General features: G+C 40.0%; 1 protein-coding gene across 1 annotated transcript in view; it reads right to left on the bottom strand.

The window, feature by feature from the left end:
* Positions 1-17,955, bottom strand: part of KIF1A (kinesin family member 1A) — a 200,416-nt gene that overhangs the window by 11,678 nt on the left and 170,783 nt on the right. Inside the window, 4 exon segments of the mRNA XM_053711551.1 lie at positions 12,797-12,921; positions 13,398-13,475; positions 16,903-17,115; positions 17,330-17,475. Of these exon segments, the coding sequence (XP_053567526.1) occupies positions 12,797-12,921; positions 13,398-13,475; positions 16,903-17,115; positions 17,330-17,475 (562 nt within the window).

Below are 17,955 nucleotides of genomic sequence, written 5' to 3'. Positions count from 1 at the left end.
TAGATCCGTTTCCGGATAGGGGGCCGTTCCTTCATGCTGTCTTGGGGGCAGCAGCAGGCTTTCTGGCCTGGTTGCCCTTGTTCCTGGACTGGTTAGGTTTCCAGGCCTGTCTGGAATGAGCAACAGTTCCCTCTTGTTTTGAAGCGGAGGAAGTTGATGCAGCTCCTGCCTTGAAATTTCAAAAGGCACGAAAATTAGACTGTTTGGCCTTTGATTTGGCCCTGTCCTGAGGAAGGGTATGACCCTTGCCTCCAGTAATGTCAGCAATAATTTCCTTCAAGCCAGGCCCGAATAAGGTCTGCCCCTTGAAAGGAATGTTGAGTAATTTAGACTTTGAAGTCACGTCAGCTGACCAGGATTTAAGCCATAGCGCCCTACGCACCTGGATGGCGAATCCGGAATTCTTAGCCGTTAGTTTAGTCAAATGAACAATGGCATCAGAAACAAATGAGTTAGCTAGCTTAAGCGTTCTAAGCTTGTCAATAATTTCATTCAATGGAGCTGTCTGGATGGTCTCTTCCAGGGCCTCAAACCAGAATGCCGCCGCAGCAGTGACAGGCGCAATGCATGCAAGGGGCTGTAAAATAAAACCTTGTTGAATAAACATTTTCTTAAGGTAACCCTCAAATTTTTTATCCATTGGATCTGAAAAAGCACAACTGTCCTCAACCGGGATAGTGGTACGCTTTGCTAAAGTAGAAACTGCTCCCTCCACCTTAGGGACCGTCTGCCATAAGTCCCGTGTAGTGGCGTCTATTGGAAACATTTTTCTAAATATAGGAGGTGGGGAAAAGGGCACACCGGGTCTATCCCACTCCTTGCTAATAATTTCTGTAAGCCTTTTAGGTATAGGAAAAACGTCAGTACACACCGGCACCACATAGTATCTATCCAGCCTACACAATTTCTCTGTAATTGCAACTGTGTTACAGTCATTCAGAGCAGCTAATACCTCCCCAAGCAATACACGGAGGTTCTCAAGCTTAAATTTAAAATTAGAAATCTCTGAATCAGGTTTCCCCGAGTCAGAGATGTCACCCACAGACTGAAGCTCTCCGTCCTCATGTTCTGCATATTGTGACGCAGTATCAGACATGGCTCTAACAGCATTTGCGCACTCTGTATCTCTCCTAACCCCAGAGCTATCGTGCTTGCCTCTTAATTCAGGCAATCTAGATAATACCTCTGACAGGGTATTATTCATGATTGCAGCCATGTCCTGCAAGGTAATCGCTATGGGCGTCCCTGATGTAATTGGCGCCATATTAGCGTGCGTCCCCTGAGCGGGAGGCGAAGGGTCTGACACGTGGGGAGAGTTAGTCGGCATAACTTCCCCCTCGACAGAACCCTCTGGTGATAATTCTTTTATAGATAAAGACTGATCTTTACTGTTTCTAGGCAAAATTCAAGCCAGCCATGTGGAAAAAAACTAGGCCCCAATAAGTTTTATCACCAAACATATATAAAAAACGATTAAACATGCCAGCAAACATTTTATATTACACTTTTATAAGAGTATGTATCTCTATTAATAAGCCTGATACCAGTCGCTATCACTGCATTTAAGGCTTTACTTACATTACTTCGGTATCAGCAGCATTTTCTAGCAAATTCCATCCCTAGAAAAATATTTTATCTGCACATACCTTATTACAGGAAAACCTGCACGCTATTCCCCCTCTGAAGTTACCTCACTCCTCAGAATATGTGAGAACAGCAAAGGATCTTAGTTACTTCTGCTAAGATCATAGAAAACGCAGGCAGATTCTTCTTCTAAATACTGCCTGAGATAAACAGTACACTCCGGTACCATTTAAAAATAACAAACTTTTGATTGAAGAAATAAACTAAGTATAAAACACCACAGTCCTCTTACGACCTCCATCTTAGTTGAGAGTTGCAAGAGAATGACTGGAAATGGCAGTGAGTGGAGGAGCTATATAGCAGCTCTGCTGTGGGTGATCCTCTTGCAACTTCCTGTTGGGAAGGAGAATATCCCACAAGTAATGGATGATCCGTGAACTGGATACACTTAACAAGAGAAAGTAACTTTTTTATTTTCTTTATTGAAAGAAAGATAATGAACAAAATAAATGGTATCGTACAAGTTTAACAAACAAAAAGAAAAGTCAATCCAGTCAAATAAAACAAGTACAATATAGTCCAAGTTAACATTAACAGATTGTTTTTAGTACATGTGAATCTATGTCTTAGTATTAAATGAGAGCATATCTCACTATGTAGGGAGAATATTCAAAAATATCAGACTAAATAAAGATATGTTTTGTTGATGGAACATGGTGACATCAATTATATTTTTATGTTTATGAATAAGTAACTATAACAGCAACTCAAGTTCTTGTCTCTGTTATATACTGACAAAAATTACTGTATTCTCAGGAAGTTAAATGTTCTGGAATATAATATCCCCATACTGATAGTAAGCAATATAATAGTGCTAATGTATAAGAGGAGATAAAAAAAAAAAGTATAAATTGGTTCTTTCTGCATGGAAAAAGAAAAGAAAAAAAAGAAGGGAGAAATATAGAAAAAAGATTGTAATGTTGATATCTATGTAAACTTTCCCACCTCTCCTCGCATTATCCAATATTTAAGTAATCAGGGTAGACAGGGTCCAAATATTTACATATCTATATATAGTACCTAGTGAGTTATGTACAAATTCTTCCATTCATCTAATGTAAATAATAATGTCTTTAACTTGTGTCCAGGTGGGTGTTTTTTCTTTCAACCATGCCCTTGCTAATGTTATTTTACAAGCAAGGAGGTTTATAATATTGAGAGATCTTTGCTCTTGTCTCAGTTTAGACAAGTGAAGGTGGGGCAATGCCACTGGAGCTGTAAAGGATTTACACCCTAACTGGAAACATATCTGAGAGATCTGATTCCAAAGTGTTTGGATTTTAGGGCATGTCCACCAGACATGTAAGGGAGAGCCAACTTGATGACATTCTATCCAGCATAAATTCGATTTACTGGGGAACATTTGATGTAGGGTCTGAGGAACCATATGCTATCTAACTAGGATTTTATAGTATATTTTGTATAAGGTGACACAGTATATTGTTTTTGTATATATTAAGGCGTCCTGCCATGTCTCCAGTGAGATAGTGATTGATAAATCTCTTTCCCATTGGGGGATAGAGTAGGATTTTACAAATTTAGGGGAATCTAATAAGAGGTTGGAGTGTGTTGTAAGTGGTTCATATAGTTGCATGCCAGCTTTCCATCTTGTTTCACAGGGAGAATTACTCTTAACTGGTCTTGGGAGATGCCCCATGCTTTCAGAAGGGAATAAATTCTTCAGAGATCAAATCGAAATTTCACAGGCACTTGGATGTGATTTATTAATTTCTCATATGGGATCATGTGGTGGAAATCACAGAAATCACTGATAGTTATAAGTCTTAGATGGTTCCACATAAGTAACTATCTTTTATGTGACATTGCTTCTATATAAGTGGCCATCCTTAATCAGCACCAGAAATAATTAATTAATAACTTTTTAAGCAAAGATAAGAATTATGCATGTGACCACATGAAGTGACAGTACTAACAATATACAGTCATACCTCAAAGATATTGCGGGTTTGGTTCCAGACCAATGCAATAAAGTGAGTCACACTAATTTTTTTGTTTTCCAGTGTATATAAAAACATAATTTATGCTTACCAGATAAATTTCTTTCCTTCCGTATAGGGAGAGTTCACGGCTTCATTCCTTACTGTTAGGAAATACAACACCTGGCCACCAGGAGGAGGCAAAGACATCCCAGCCAAAGGATTAAATATCCCTCCCACTTCCTCATTACTCCAGTCATTCTGCTGAGGGAACAAGGAAAAGTAGGAGAAACATTAGGGTATAAATGGTGCCAGAAGAATAAAATAAATAATAGGGGACCGCCCATAGACAAGAAAAAATGGGCGGGGGCCATAAACTCTCCCTATCCGGAAGGAAAGGAATTTATCTGGGAAGGATAAATTATGTTTTCCTTCCTAAGATAGGGAGAGTCCACGACTTCATTCCTTACTGTTGGGAAAACTATTCCCAAGCTCCAGAGGAGACTGAATGAATAACGGGAGGGAACAAAAAGGAAAAGGTGGACCCTATTCTGAGGGCACCACAGCCTGCAAAACTTTTCTCCCAAAAGCTGCTTCAGCCGAAGCAAAAACATCAACCTTGTAAAATTTGTAAAAAGTATTAAGGAGGATCAGGTAGCCGCCTTACAAATCTGATCCATAGAGGCCTCGTTCTTAAGGGCCCAAGAGGAAGCCACTGCTCTAGTGGAATGAGCCGTTATCATTTCAAGAGGACGATATCCCACTGTCTCGTAAGCTAAGCAGATGACACTCCTTAACCAAAAAGATAGGGAAGTCAAAGTAGCCTTCTGCTCCTAACGCTTCCTCGAATAGACAACAAAGAGGACGATTGTCTAAACTCCTTAGTAGCCTGAAAATAGAACTTCAAGGCGAGAACCACATCCAAATTGTGAAGAAAGCGTTCCTTCAATGAAGAAGGATTAGGACACAAGGAAGGAACCTGATTGATGTTGCGATCTGACACAACCTTAGGAAGAAAACCTAATTTAGTACGTAAAACTGCATGAAAAATCAGATAAGGGGGCTCACATTGCAAAGCAGAGATCTCATAAAATCTGTGCGCAGTGGCAATAGCCAATAAAAAGAGAACCTTCCAAGATAACAATTTAATGTCAAGGGAATGCAGAGGCTCAAATGGAACCTGTTGCAAAACCTGAAGAACAAGATTTAGGCTCCAAGGATGAGTCCCAGATCTAAATACAGGTCTGATCCTAATCAGAGCCTTAACAAAGGACTGCACATCTGGAAGCTCAGCCAGTCTCTTGTGCAATAAAACCGACAGGGCCAAAATCTGTCCCCTCAGGGAACTAGCAGAATGGCCCTTCTACAGCCCATCCTGGAGAAAAGATAAGATCCTGGCAACCTTAACTCTGTGCCAGGAAAAAACACGCTCTTCACACCAGAATAAGTGGGTCCTCCACACCTTGTGGTAGATACGCCGAGTAATTGGTTTACGAGCTTGAATAAGAGTATCAATGACACTCTCAGAGAAACCTCTCTTGGCTAAGACTAAGCGTTCAATCTCCACGCAGTCAGCCTCAGAGAATCTAGATTTTGATGAACAAATAGACCTTGTATCAGCAGTTCTCTGCGACAAGGTAACTTCAACGGAGGAGATAAGGACATCCCCACTAGATCCGTGAACCACGTCCTTCGCGGCCACGATGGAGCAATCAGGATTACTGATACCCGCTCCTGCTTGATGCGGGCCACTACTCGAGGAAGGAAAGGAGGAAAAAGATATATAAGTTTGAACCTCCAGGGCACTGCTAGTGCATCTATTAGATCTGCTTGGGGGTCCCTCAACCTCAACCCGTACCTGGGTAGCTTGGTATTGAGCCAGGATGCCATGAGATCTATCTTCGGCATCCCCCACTTGCTGCATATCTCTGCAAACACCTCGGGATGGAGAGACCATTCCCCTGGATGGAAGGATTGCCTGCTGAGAAAATCTGCCTCCCAGTTGTCCACACCCATAATGTGGATCGCTGACAGCAAACAGCCGTAGGCCCCTGCCCACTCCAGAATCTGAGATACTTAATTTATCGACAAGTAACTTCTTGTTCCCCCCTGATGGTTGATGTAAGCCACTGAGATTATATTGTCTGATTGGAATCTGATAAACTGTGTCGAACCCAGAAGTGGCCAAGCCTTCAAGGCCTTAATGATTGCCCATAGTTCCAAAATATTGATCATGAGGGAGGACTCCTCCTGAGTCCACAACCCCTGTGCCTTCCTGGCACCCCAAACAGCTCCACATCCAGATAGGCTTGCATCCATAGTCACAATCTCCCAGGATAGCCTTAAGAAACATGTCCCTTGGGACAGATGATCTGGACAGAGCCACCAAGAGAGCGATTCTCTCGACCGGCTGTCTAATACAATCTGTTGAGACAGATCTGAATGATCGCAATTCCATTGCCTCAGCATGCACAGTTATAAAGGTCTGAGATGGAACCTGGCAAAAGGAATGATGTCCATGCAGGACAGCATGATACCAATCACCTCCATACACTGAGCCACAGAGGGACTCAAGGAGGTCCAGAGGGCAAGACATGCCGAAGTTAGCTTGCAACGTCTCTGGTCTGTTAGAAATATCCTTATGGATATGGAGTCTATTTTAGTACCCAGGAATTCCACCCTGGTACTTGGGATAAGAGAACTCTTTTCCAAATTTATCTTCCATCCATGTGATCGAAGAAGACTGAGAAGGGACTCAGAGAATTCTTCCGCAAGACGAAAGAATGGTGCTTGCACCAGAATATCGTTGAAGTATGGGGCTACTGCAAAACCCTGAGTTCTGGCTACGGCTAGAAGAGCCCCCAGAACCTTTGTAAAGATTCATGGAGCAGTAGCTAGGCCAAACGGAAGGGCAATGAACTGGAGGTGCTGGTCCAGGAATGCAAACCTCATGAACTGAAAGTGTTCCCTGTGGATTGGAACATGAAGGTAAGCGTCCTTCAGATCTATAGTGGTCATAAACTGGCCTTCCTGAATTAAAGGAAGGATGGACCTTATCATCTCCATCTTGAAGAAAGGGACACTGAGAATTTTTTTTAAGCACTTTAGGTCCAGAATTGGGCGGAAAATTCCCTCCTTCTTTGGGACCACAAAAAGGTTTGAATAAAACCCCCAAACCTCTTTCTTCGATAGGCACTGGGACAACAACTCCTAAGGAGGATAGATCCCGAATGCACCCTAGAAAGGCATCCTTCTTTTCTGGTCTGGTAGACAGCTTCAAAAGAAGGAATCTGCCCCTTGGCGGATGAAATTTGAAGCATAGCTTGTATCCATTAGATACCCCCTCCAGGATCCAGGGATCCTGTACGTCCTTGAACCAGGCGTCTGAAAAAATACACAGTCTGCCCCCTACACGATCCGATCCCGGATTGGGGACCGCCCCTTCATGACGATTTGTTTTCGGCAAGCTTCTTATTCTGCTTGTATTTATTCCAGGACTGACCCGGCTTCCAAGTACTCTTGGATTGCTCAAGCTTGGAGGAGAATTGTTGTCATTGGGATTTGTCAGAATGAAAGAACCGAAAATTTGAAGATTGTTGCCCCTTAGACTTGTTCTTCATATCTTGCGGTAGGAAGGCACCCTTACCTCCTGTAACCATAGAAATAATAGAGTCCAGGCCTGGACCAAATAAAATCTTTCCTTTGAAGGGAAGAGAAAGGAGTCTGGACTTAGAAGTCATATCCGCAGACCAAGACTTCAACCAGAGCACCTGGTGGGCTAAGACTGCAAAGCCAGAGGCCTTTGCATTTAGGTGAATAATTTGCATGTTCGCATCACAGATAAAAGAATTAGCAATTCTCAGAGCTTTAATTCTGTCTTGAATATCTTCGAGGGGAGACTCCACCTCAATAAGTTCTGACAAAGAGTCGCACCAGTAGGTAGCCGCTCCGGCAACTGCGGCAACTACAGCCGCCGGTTGAAACAAAAATCCCGTATGTTGAAACATCTTTCTCAGAAAGGATTCCATTTTCTTATCCATCGGCTCTCTGAACGAAGAACTATACTCAAGAGGTATAGTAGTATGTTTAGCAAGCGTAGAGATAGCACCATCCACCTTAGGAATGGAGCCCCACAAATCCAGTTGAGAGTCCAGGACCGGGAACAACTTTTTGAAAGTAGATGAGGGGGAAAAGGAAGAACCAATTCTTTCAGATTCGTTCTTAATAATGTTCACCATCTTAACCGGCACAGAAAAAGTAAAAGGAACTTTCCTGTCTTCGTAAACTCTGTCTAATTTAGGTATCATATGTTCTTCAGGCAGCGCACCTCTGGAACCTCTAACGTAGACAGAACCTCCTTTAATAAAAAACGCAAGTGCTCAATTTTAAATCTAAAGGAAGGTTCCTCCGCAGCAGGAGGCTTAGATGCTAAGGACTCTGACCCAGATAGTTCACCCTCTGAAGCTATAGAGGTTAACTCAACATCGGATAACTGGGACATAATAGCTAAATCCGATAAATATTTAGATGACTCCGGGTCAGGAGAGATATATTAAACCTTTCTTTTGCATTTGTTAGAGAGAGGTAATGCACTGAGGGCTGCAGACACCACCGTTTGTAACTGAGCGACAAAGTCCGCAGGAAGATGGCCCCCTCCGGATGGAGGATTAGATGTGCTATGGGGAACTGCATGTAGAATGAATAATGTAGCAAGGGTAGTAATCTAACAGGATGCCGAGTCCTGAGAGGTAGACGGCTCAGAGGGACAAAGAGCCTTAGCAGGCTTGTCACCCTTCTTAGACTTTATAATGGTGTTAAGGCATGTGGAACATAATTGAGTGGGCGGGAAAACCATGGCCTCCTCACAATATAAACAGGTATGATTTAGTACAGAAGGAGTACCTTCTAACATGTCAGAGTCCTCCATAGCTCAGGTTATACCCACAGAAGGACACAAATAAAAGCGTTTTTTTATTATAGAAAACTACACCTTTATACTACCAATGGCTGGGGCACTCACCACCTCCAAGACCCAGACAGTTAACAGAGGAAACACTCTCCTCACGTTCAAGTCTCAACCGGGAATGGAGGAAATGAACATCCACACACCCGGTCACATGGAGTGCAAGACAGTACTTCCCCTGTTATTACAAGTTCAGCAAGTAATAGGAGCTGTGCAACACTTTCAAAAACTAAAGTGAAACTTAAAAGTGAAACCTTTTTGTTCCAGCCAAAAACACACAGTCTATCAGCCCAGGAAAAAAATCACACAAAGCAGCATGTAAATAATTAATTAATTGATTAATTAACCCCAACTGTTCAATAATCCCCCATTAAGAGGATAGTAACCCTGGATCATATCAAGGTATAAAGGAGCCACACTGTGACCCTGTTATAGCGTTTTACGTGTAAAAATGTAAACAATCTTATCTCCAGAATCCATGCTGTGGAACAGAAGCCTCTAAAGTGTGACAGTCTTATAGCAGCGCTCCTGACATGGACTTGAGTGAGAGAAAGTAGGCAGTAAAACTTGTCAACACTGATTGCTTAGGAGCTGTTAGCAGTAGTCTGGATGGTTTCGCAGAAACACTTTACCTGCATCTCTAGACTCTAACTTTCATCAATACTCTCACTGAGAGGTTGACATGACTACTTAAAACTCCAGTCCTATCTCGAAGGGCAGATACCCTTTTTCAGGACTCTCTGAATTTTTTGACACTTCTCTGCTACCTCCTAACGTGACGAAAGGCAAAGAATGACTGGGGTAATGAGGAAGTGGGAGGGATATTTTAGCCTTTGGCTGGGGTGTCTTTGCCTCCTCCTGGTGGCCAGGTGTTGTATTTTCCAACAGTAAGGAATGAAGCCGTGGACTCTCCCCTATCTTAGGAAGGAAAGTTATATTTACATTCTACTGTAGTCTTTTAAGTGTGCAATAGCATTATGTCTAAAAAAATAATAATGTACATACCTTAATTAAAAAAGCCTTCAGTGAGTCATAATCTTTTCGCCGGTGGTGTGTATATATCTGTGTGTATATATGTGTATTTATGGGTATGTATGTGTTTATATATGTATGTATTTTGGAAAAATGGCACCAATATACTTGCTCAACATAGGGTTGCCACAACCCTTCAATTTGTAAAAAAAAGCAATAACTGCGAAGCGCAATAAAATGAGGTATGGCTGTACACAAATTCAACATGATATGAACAAAGTACTGCCAATCAGGCTAGCCTCCATGGTTTCTTGCTTACACTTACTGTCTGCAAAAAGCTTTCAGTTTCATGAATTGCCAATAAACACACCTGTCAAGGGATCCATACAATCTGAATTAACCAATACAGGGAGTGCAGAATTATTAGGCAAATTAGTATTTTGACCACATCATCCTCTTTATGCATGTTGTCTTACTTCAAGCTGTATAGGCTCGAAAGCCTACTACCAATTAAGCATATTAGGTGATGTGCATCTCTGTAATGAGAAGGGGTGTGGTCTAATGACATCAACACCCTATATCAGGTGTGCATAATTATTAGGCAACATCCTTTCCTTTGCAAAATGGGTCAAAAGAAGGACTTGACAGGCTCAGAAAAGTCAAAAATAGTGAGATATCTTGCAGAGGGATGCAAGCACTCTTAAAATTGCAAATCTTCTGAAGCGTGATCATCGAACAATCAAGCGTTTCATTCAAAATAGTCAACAGGGTCGCAAGAAGCATGTGGAAAAACCAAGGCGCAAAATAACTGCCCATGAACTGAGAAAAGTCAAGCGTGCAGCTGCCAAGATGCCACTTGCCACCAGGTTTGGCCATATTTCAGAGCTGCAACATCACTGGAGTGCCCAAAAGCACAAGGTGTGCAATACTCAGAGACATGGCCAAGGTAAGAAAGACTGAAAGACGACCACCACTGAACAAGACACACAAGCTGAAACGTCAAGACTGGGCAAGAAATATCTCAAGACTGATTTTTCTAAGGTTTTATGGACTGATGAAATGAGAGTGAGTCTTGATGGGCCAGATGGATGGGCCCGTGGCTGGATTGGTAAAGGGCAGAGAGCTCCAGCCCGACTCAGATCCCAGCAAGGTGGAGGTGGAGTACTGGTTTGGGCTGGTATCATCAAAGATGAGCTTGTGGGGCCCTTTTCGGGTTGAGGATGAGTCAAGCTCAACTCCCCAGTCCTACTGCCAGTTTCTGGAAGACACCTTCTTCAAGCAGTGGTACAGGAAGAAGTCTGCATCCTTCAAGAAAAACATGATTTTCATGCAGGACAATGCTCCATCACACGTGTCCAACTACTCCACAGCGTGGCTGGCAAGAAAGGGTATAAAAGAAGAAAATCTAATGACATGGCCTCCTTGTTCACCTGATCTGAACCCCATTGAGAACCTGTGATCCATCATCAAATGTGAGATTTACAAGGAGGGAAAACAGTACACCTCTCTGAACAGTGTCTGGGAGGCTGTGGTTGCTGCTGCACGCAATGTTGATGGTGAACAGATCAAAACACTGACAGAATCCATGGATGGCAGGCTTTTGAGTGTCCTTGCAAAGAAAGGTGGCTATAGTGGTCACTGATTTGTTTTTGTTTTGTTTTTGAATGTCAGAATTGTATATTTGTGTATGTTGAGATGTTATATTGGTTTCACTGGTAAAAATAAAAATAATTGAAATGGGTATATATTTGTTTTTTGTTAGTTGCCTAATAATTATGCACAGTAATAGTCACCTGCACACACAGATATCCCCCTAAAATAGCTATAACTAAAAACAAACTAAAAACTACCTTCCAAAACTATTCAGCTTTGATATTAATGAGTTTTTTGGGTTCATTGAGAACATGGTTGTTGTTCAATAATAAAATTAATCCTCAAAAATACAACTTGCCTAATAATTCTGCACTCCTGTATCTTTCAATTTTTCCACCCAGACCCTCTCACATTCTCTTTATCATTTCACTTGTACTGCCCTTTAATATTTAATCTCCTGTAGACTACCTTTGCTTCTTAAACATTTATTTTGCATTCAAATCTTTTGCAATGAGGGCTTAATTCCTGATAGCATATATAAAAAATTACTTTAATATATCTTTAATATTAAATAAAAGGATAATCTGGTGCTGCAGAAGATGTTTATATTTGATCATATGTTTGTTTATGGTACTGAATGTTCATAAATGTTTTCTATTCTGTTCTGTTATTTTTATTTTTCATCTTAGAGGAATGATTCTCCGTATTTTGCTTTGTGACACTCTTTGTGTGCTTTAAAAATGATTTTGACAACCCTAGTTCATTTTGAAATTTCTCTGATATGGTAATGCAATTAATAAAATCAAGTTATTTATGAGAAATAAAACATCTTTTAAGGTTAAAAGATGTTTTAGCTTTTAGAAAGATACCTTAAACAACTTGGAGATACAAAATGATGGCTGTAGTCCAGGTACAATATATGTGTAGCGTAGCATCTGTTTGTGACGGTTCATTACCCAGATCCACATATCATTATTGTTATTGGTGACCTTCGTCTGGGTGCTGTGAAACTTCAGGTATCTAGTCACCTTAGTAAGGAATTACTGGCTTAGATGTACGTAAACATCTTGCTTTGCTGCCATTACTCTAGCTTGGTCAACTTACTTTTAATTTATTAACTAACAAGATATTTCATAAACAAGTTCTAACAGCAGCGGTCTTGTTGATGCTCAACGTGCACCAATTAACAATTATGATGTGCAATCCTTTATAAGTCTGGCTGCTAGCTTGGGTATCCTCCCCTTCCCTACCTTGAGCAAATTTGTATCTTACTTTGTGTCCATCATACTGAGTAAAATGAATTGTATGACAAGCTTGAGTGAACATAAGGCCCCTTGAATTTAGCAGACAGCACAACACAATAACTACAGAAATAGCTGGCAATAAAAATAGATTTATAAAAAGGCATGTGGTTAAATCTAGCACTGCCTGCCTATTCATAAATCTGCAGATTTACAGTGCCTGTAACGAAGTCACAGGATAATAACTAAACACTGCAGACACAGCCCTATCAGTTCCTTATATACTGTTATAAGGAAACGTAGAGAAATATCATTACTGTGATCACATCAAAAGACTGGAGAACAGCAGATAAATATTATGAGTCTCATAATCTAAGCAATACGTTTTATATGAATTATATCTAAAGAACCAGTAAATCTGGAATACGGAAGACACACTGGCTTACCTAGTGTCGGGGCTGCAGTATCGGCCTTCTACTAGTGATGGACAGGTGCTGGATGGGGTTAGAGAATTGACCCCAAGACCAGGAAGTGAAGGGTCTCTTAGAAGTGTCACTGACATCTCTGATAACTGCAAATACATAGAAAAGAAAATGAGTGTCCAGTTATCATTAGGAGCTGGCATCCATTTTTTTTGTAGAATAAGATAATACAATACATGTGGCAGGCACGGATTCCCATGCCTCTGTCCCCCTGAAATGTATAAGAAAACAAATTCTTCTATAAAGAGAGACCAACTGAAGCCCACTATAAAGAGCGATCAACTGAAGCCCATATTATTATCTGCAGGAAACACTGTTTAGCATAACTATGGAATAAAATTGTTTAAGTAAAAAGATAATTAGGCCACAAAACTTACTGTCTTAGTTCCTAAATGGTTCATGAAAAAAATTCTGCCCTTGATTTTGCCAAGTTGTAGCGCTTTGCCTCAGGAATAGCTATATAGCAAGGACTTAAGGGCAGGGGAATTTGTAACAGGAAGAATTTATTTTGTTCTGCTACACTAGCGATCACCTTAGCATGAAGAGAAATTATAAGAGGCCTCACCTTGCTCTCGCTGGCGCTCACACAGACGTGACTGAAACTGTATTCTCTGTTAAAGGTGTGAGTGAGAAGGCGAAGACACTACAAAACAGAGGTAGTAAAAATGATCAGTGACCCACAGTTCATTTTAGCAGTTAGGTGAAATAATAACATTTTACAAATTTTACATCACAATATAATTTGTAATGTTTATGTTACACCCTAAAGAATGTTTTTTGTTTTTATGATCCAATTAATGTAGCCAAGTGGGCAGGGAATCAAATGTACATTTAGATATTTGTACCTTTTTTTTAACCCTTTTGCTGTTCAGCCTTTTTTCACCCTAGTGCTGAGCACGTTTTGAGATTTTTTTAGCTACCTACATTGCAAGTCATATTTCAGTGAGTGGCCCACACAAATGATATATTGTTTTTTTCATCAGGCCCAGCAGATTCACAATAAGCCATTATTATATTTATAATTCATGGCATGTGATCACAACAGTGATCACCTAACTATACAGACAAAATTCATATTTTATTTTTTTTAAGAGACGGACTTGTCTACTAGAAAATAAACTTTGTGCATATAATATAACATCCCCAAGCAAATCCCTATGTGTTTTTTTACTTTATTAAAACATCTGTTTTCTAGTACTACTCCAAGACCACCACCATTTGAAAGAGCAGGTGACTTTGCAGTATTTAAAATAATTTAAAATAATTTATATTAATAATTTTTAATAGTTTATATTTAAAATTTCAATAATGCGCATTGAAGATAGGAATTTTTCATGTGCACTTACCCGACCGCATTAGTCCTAAGTTGCGAACCCCGATGCCTGTGCATATTTTACATTCCTATGTTCTTCACATGGAAAATAATGTACTTTATATATATATATTTGATACTGTACATGTAAAATACATGTTTATACCTATATATCTATAGGACTAGATATACAGGTATAAGTATATATATATATATATATATATATATATACACATATAAAATATATATATATAGTAATATGTGTTTATAATAAAAAGTATATTGTTCTGTATTTGAAGAACATTGGAATGTGAAATATTCATAATTGAAGTCGGGTTTAGCACACTTGAATAAACTCGAACCGGTAAGCACGCAAGTATGGGTGTTAATTTATTTTTCAGATTGTGTGCTCCATTGAAGTCTATGGGGAATACGTTAACAGGATCACGTCTTTGCAGAGTCTATGTTTGTGCAAGTTGGGTTTCGCTTGCTTGCTAACTTTTTACTTTCAACTCATAATATAAGAGTAATCCAACGTGCAAAAAAAATTTAACGTAGTGAGCGGGAGTCCAAATTAGCATTCCACTCATTGGGGCCCATTTATCAAGCTCCGAACGGAGCTTGTGGGCCCGTGGTTTCTGGCGAGTCTTCAGGCTCGCCAGGAAACAGCAATTATGAAGCAGCGGTCTAAAGACTGCTGCTCCATAACCCTGTCCGCCTGCTCTGAGCAGTCGGACAGGAATCGCCGGAAATCAACACAATCGGGTTGATTGACACCTCCCTGCTGGCGGCCCATTGGCCGCGAGTCTGCAGGGAGGGGGCGTTGCACCAGCAGCTGGTGCAATGCTAAATACGGAGAGCGTATTGCTCTCCGCATTCAGCAAGGTCTTGCGGATCTGATCCACACTGTCGGATCAGGTCGCAAGACCTTTGATAAATAGGCCCCATTATCTAGCCCATAATGCTCATTAGAAACCCTCACGAGTCAGACATAGACTAGACTTGTTCTACTCCCCAATAACTTTGAAAGACGTACAAGACGTGTTTAACAGCTACTTACTGGGAAAACAGCAGGTCCTGACAGGTTCACAGGAAGTTTTTCCAGCTTTAAATCCAACAGCTTAGTCCCCACTTACTTAAATTATTCACTTCTATAGATCAAGGTGCTCAATTTTTCCAGTTCTATGCTCAAAGCATTAATCACAGTCATACCAAAGCCAGGAAAGGCTCATGATCAACCTAGCAGCTCCAGACCCATCGCATCATGAACATAGATATTAAGTTTTATGTCATGACTTGCTTGGCTCACCAGTACTGTTACTGTCCCTTTAAGAAGCTCATTTTTACAAAATCTTATGTTGGATGATTTGTGCCTTTAAAAGACAGCTTTGTTCATGTTCCATTAGATTTCTGCATCTGTCAATCACCTTTCTGTGGGGGTTTCATTCACTACTGAGATTCCTGTCTGTCTAATTGGTTTCACCTGGGTACTAAGACTTGTTCAGAAGCCTATTCTTTGCATTAGCATAGGTTATCACTGTCTGTACAACTGCCAAATTCCAATCTCCAGGGCCGTACTGTGAATAAAAAGCAGCCCTGGAAAATTTGGAGACCAGCCCTATTTATAATGCGCACACCACATTTTTCTCAAAGGGAATTACTGGGATGCTCCTTCCCCCAATATTTTGTTTCAGAATTATATAATATTTTTTTGTATTAAATAAAAGTGCCAGATTGTTGTTATATACACTCTGCTTCCAGACTGGTATATCTTCAGATTGTGACACTTTATGCTAAAATTCTTGCCTCCTGTATCAACTGCTTTTTAGCTTTGCTGATCCACACAGACCAGGTGGGTTTTATCCCGGATCGGGAGGCAAAGGATAATACAATGAGAGCAATCCAACTGGTCTTAAAAGCCTTATCCCAGGGATCACCCTACTTTTGCCCCTGTTTTATCTCATTTGATGGTTAATAATTGTATACTATTGTTTGAGATGTAACAGGACAATAACTAAAGCTATCAATGTGAGAAGTTAATCATATCTTTTTGTAGTATTAAAGTGATGGTAAATTTCAGATTTTAAGAATGTTGCAATGAAAAATATATTAGGGTACAAGAAAAAAATGCATAATTATTTTTTTAAAAAAGTGCATATACTGTATATTTTAGAATATGTATAATCCTACTTGGTATCTTCTGTTCCACTGCCCCCTTCCTTTCCTCTTTCTTTTTACAAATAGATTTTTTTTTAAAAAGGTACACATATACTTTTTTAATGGCTAATATTACATATATGGCATTTAATTAGTTACCATCACTTTAACGAATATTTTGTAATCATTGTGTTAAAAATATTGTTTTGCAGAACACCCCGGTACCTACCCTGTGTACTTCTTACCTTTTAATGTTTCCCTTTCAAGATTTTCTTTTGAAATGTTTGATTTGTGAAGAATTATTTCTACATCTGATTACTTTCCCACTTGAAATCCTTCTCACTTTCCAGTCCTACATTTTCTCACCTCTATATGTCCTGCTTTTTCCATCAGTTTGTTCTTTTTTGTACCTCACAGTTGTCTTTTTCATCATGAGCTTTTACACAGTCAAGATATTTCCTTCTAAAAGCTCTTTTATTCCACCTATTCCCTTGTGTCCAATGTTTTTTTATGTCATATGATATTGTGATAGACATTAGTACCTGTATTGTATTTACATATATGATGTCCTATAAGCAAGAGCTAGAGAGACCCACCTTACCTTAGCTGCCAGTTCTTTTTGCCTCTCACTGGCAGTCTCTAGAGGGTTTTCCTCTGCATGTGGTGACCCTTCCTCAGTGAGCTGTGCCAGTTGACATGTGGGGCTGAGGGGTAACATCTCCTCACTGGGAGAAGGAGTGAGAGTGTCTGTTCCTCCCCTAAGCATGGCCTCTAGCTTTTCTCTCAACAGCAGGTAATGCCTTGTTCTCTCCACCTGTGCAAATACAACAGCTAGTGTTTTATATACTACATTTGGATTTAAAGGGTATATATGACATTAGAAAGTTTTGTACCATTTGAATAAGAATAAGCTAATTAACATGACTGGTCACTTGAAAGAACAATCTTTTAATAGAACACTATATACAATTTACTGAACTTAACAGAAGGTTCATTGGTTTTTATTTTAGTTCTGCCTTGACTAGTACCTCCTGGAGAAGGCTTAGTTTTTCCAGCTCCCATTGATGGTCGAGGATCAAGCTGTCACTTCGTGGTCTCCAGCCTGCCAGATTCTCCTCCCCCCGTACATATGCAACTGATGTGTCCAGTACCCTCCTGCGTCTCCGTTGCATTCCTGAGGTGCAAAATGAAGATCTGAGACAGAGGACTATGCACTGAAAGTACTGTATGGTTAGAGAGATGTAGAACCAATAAAAACTTCTGTATTTAAAACTACAAGGGCTTCAATCTTATATATATATATATATATATATATATATATACTGTATGTATATATATATATATATATATATATATATACAGTAGATGATAGATAGATAGATAGATAGATAGAAAAGGATATGAGATGGTGCTAAATACAGTTCACACCTATGGGCTGTATGTCACTAGAAAATTATTATTACTTGTCAATAGCTACTAATGACTGGCATATATTATATACTATGCTATGCATATATAAAACCACCTAAAGCATATATAATCAATACAATCTAAAAATCAAGCCAATAGGATTTTTTCTACCTTAATTCCGATTGGTTGATAGAATTCTATCAGCCAATCGGAATTGAAGGGACGCCATCTTGGATGACGTCAT

Source organism: Bombina bombina, chromosome 4 (assembly GCF_027579735.1).
Source record: "Bombina bombina isolate aBomBom1 chromosome 4, aBomBom1.pri, whole genome shotgun sequence".
Taxonomy (NCBI): Eukaryota; Metazoa; Chordata; class Amphibia; order Anura; family Bombinatoridae; genus Bombina; species Bombina bombina.
Note: the sequence above shows the minus strand (reverse complement) of the source record. Positions and strands in the feature narration are given on the sequence as shown.